General features: G+C 35.6%; 1 protein-coding gene across 1 annotated transcript; it reads left to right on the plus strand.

Moving 5' to 3' along the window:
• The first annotated feature begins 1,956 nt into the window (after positions 1-1,956).
• On the plus strand, positions 1,957-2,271 carry LOC110734924 (uncharacterized mitochondrial protein AtMg00820-like). The gene has a single exon (XM_021915050.1). The coding sequence runs from the start codon at positions 1,957-1,959 to the stop codon at positions 2,269-2,271; it is 315 nt and encodes a 104-aa protein (XP_021770742.1).
• The last annotated feature ends 349 nt before the right edge of the window (positions 2,272-2,620 follow it).

Here is a 2,620-nt window from a genome sequence, read left to right on the forward strand (position 1 = left end):
CGTTGTGTGACTTTGAATTGAAATAGCCTTAGCCGTTATCACGGTGGCCGTAATACTTTGGATATTTTCTAAAAATGAGTTTTATTTAGAGTAAGAGAGTATTTTAAAAGAAGGGAATTTCCAAGGTATTACACTCCCAGGCATGAAAAGCTTTATCAGTATCAGGAGGTTTTGGCAATGATCAATCATTGAATGCTAATTTGTTCTTCGCAGCTAATGCAATCATCATGCTTCGTCGCCATTCATTGTAACACTTTAGAAAATTTCTCTGAAATAATAGGTAGTGCGATTTTCCGAAGGATGCAGAAAATAGGCACTAGTAGGATCTCGAGTAAGAGATGATGGAGTAGTTTCCGCCATTGATATGAAAATACGAGCTTAAACAATCAATTCAGATTGAATTTAAGTGGAAATTGATCAAAAATGCAATCAAACAACGAAGAAAAATCGATCAAAATACAGCAATCAATTATGAAATCAAAAGAAAGAATATAAGCAGAAGAAATCTAAAGAACATAATTGAAATGCTCTGATATCATGATAAAATATGATGAAGTTAGTTCATCATCAAAAACCAGAAAAATGAATAAGAGGTTCCAAAAGAATGAAGTTGCAACTGATGATAAGTCCATTCTTGTAACTAGTTCTGAAGAAGTTAAACTTTGGCATCTTAGACTAGGAAATTTACCATTTAATAAGATACATCATGTTAGGAATAATGTGTCCTGTACATCTGGTAGTGACTTTATTTGTCAAGTTTATCCCCAGGCAAGACAAACCAGACTGTTTTTTTCCTTTGAGTAGTTCTGCTACCACTCATATTTTTGAGTTGGTACATATAGATACTTTGGGTCCATATAGAGTGAATAATCATGATGGTTGTAATATGTTCTTGACAATAGTTGATGATTTTTCAAGGCATACATGGACTTTTCTCATGAAACATAAAAATGATGTTGTTCCTGTTATTGAGCATTTTTCTGCTATGGTTAAGACTCAGTTCAACACTCAAATTAAGTGTATCAGATCTGATAATGCAATTTTATCTCAAGAATTGTATTGTGCACCAAAAGAGTTGTCCTGATACTCCTCAACAAAATGGTCTAGTTGAGAGAAAGCATAAGCATATTTTAGAAACTGCTCGAGCTCTTTATTTTCAGTCCAATGTTCCTATTTCATTGTGGAGTGAGTGTTTGTTGTATGCCACTCATCTGATAAATAGGATGCCACTTAGCTCAATCAATTTCAGTACTTCTTATGAGAAGCTTCATGGACAGAAACTAGGATTGGGTCATTTGAAAGTTTTTGGTTGTCTTTGATATGTGTCCACTTAAAGATTCATAGAAGCAAATTTGATCATAGAGCAGTTCAATGCATTTTTCTGGGATATCCACCTGATCAGAAGGCATATAAAGTCATGGATCTTTCATCAAAAATAATTTTTGTGTCCAAGGATGTACAATTCTTTGAGAAACGTCTACCCTTCCTTAATCCCTCCACTATAAACACACCTAAATCCATTTTTCTACCAATAAACACTCTAACTTTCACACATTTCCTGATTTACCTTACCCTTTTGTTTTGCATCCAAATCCTAATCTTGCCTCCCAAAATACTCAATCAAATCCTCATCCAACTCCTGTCTCACCTCCATTTTCTCCCTCAAACTCTCAGCAAGACAACACCACCATAACACCACCTCTCTCACATTCTGATCATCTTTCCTCATCTGTCTCACAACATGTGCCTGACACAAGAGTTTCTTCTAGGCCACACAAACCACCTTCCTGGATGAAAGACTATGTTACTACACCATCTATATCCCAGCACTGGTGTAACATTGTCCTTTTTTGTGACATTCCTAGTGTTCTGCAATCTAAGATTGCTTGTACTGTCAAGGTTACAGAACCTAAGAGCTACTTAGAAGCTTCTCAGGATCAAAATTAGATAGAAGCTATGCAGACAAAAATTGCAACTTTGGAGAAGAATGAAACTTGGGATTTAGTTATGTTACCCAAGGATAAGAAGGCAATTTGGTGCAAATGGGTGTTCAAGGTAAAGCTCAAAGTTGATGGTACAGTTGAAAGATTAAAGGCAAGACTTGTGGCTAAAGGCTATACTCAAGTTTATGGGGTGGATTATGATGAAACTTTCTCACCAGTGGTTAAAATGGCCACTATTAGATGTTTACTAGCTTTAGCAGCAGGACATGGTTGGGAATTGTTTCAGTTAGACATAAATAATAATTTCTTACATGGAGAGTTGACATAATTATACATGAAGATGCCAGAGGGAATTCCTAATTCTAACAATTTGGTGTGCAAACTAAAGAAGTCTTTGTATGGATTAAAGCAGGCATCAAGGCAATGGTTTGCCAGACTTACTGCTGAACTAAAGAAGAAAACTTTTGTGCAGTCCAAGAATAATCCTTCTTTGTTCATTTACAAGGATAAATCTGTTACTCATTGCAGCTGTTTATGTGGATGATATCATCCTTACTATTACAGATCTCATCCTTATTAATGATCTTAAAACACATTTGCACAATGTGTTCAGCATCAAGGATCTTGGTCACTTTAATTACTTCCTTGGCATAGAAGTTTCTCACACTCCTCATGGT

This window comes from Chenopodium quinoa, unplaced genomic scaffold (assembly GCF_001683475.1).
Source record: "Chenopodium quinoa cultivar QQ74 unplaced genomic scaffold, ASM168347v1, whole genome shotgun sequence".
NCBI classification, from domain to species: Eukaryota; Viridiplantae; Streptophyta; class Magnoliopsida; order Caryophyllales; family Amaranthaceae; genus Chenopodium; species Chenopodium quinoa.

What these genes read in the sequence shown, in the direction of transcription:
- LOC110734924 (XM_021915050.1), top strand. Translation starts at nt 1,957, where the DNA reads ATGCAGACAAAAATTGCAACTTTGGAGAAGAATGAAACTTGGGATTTA.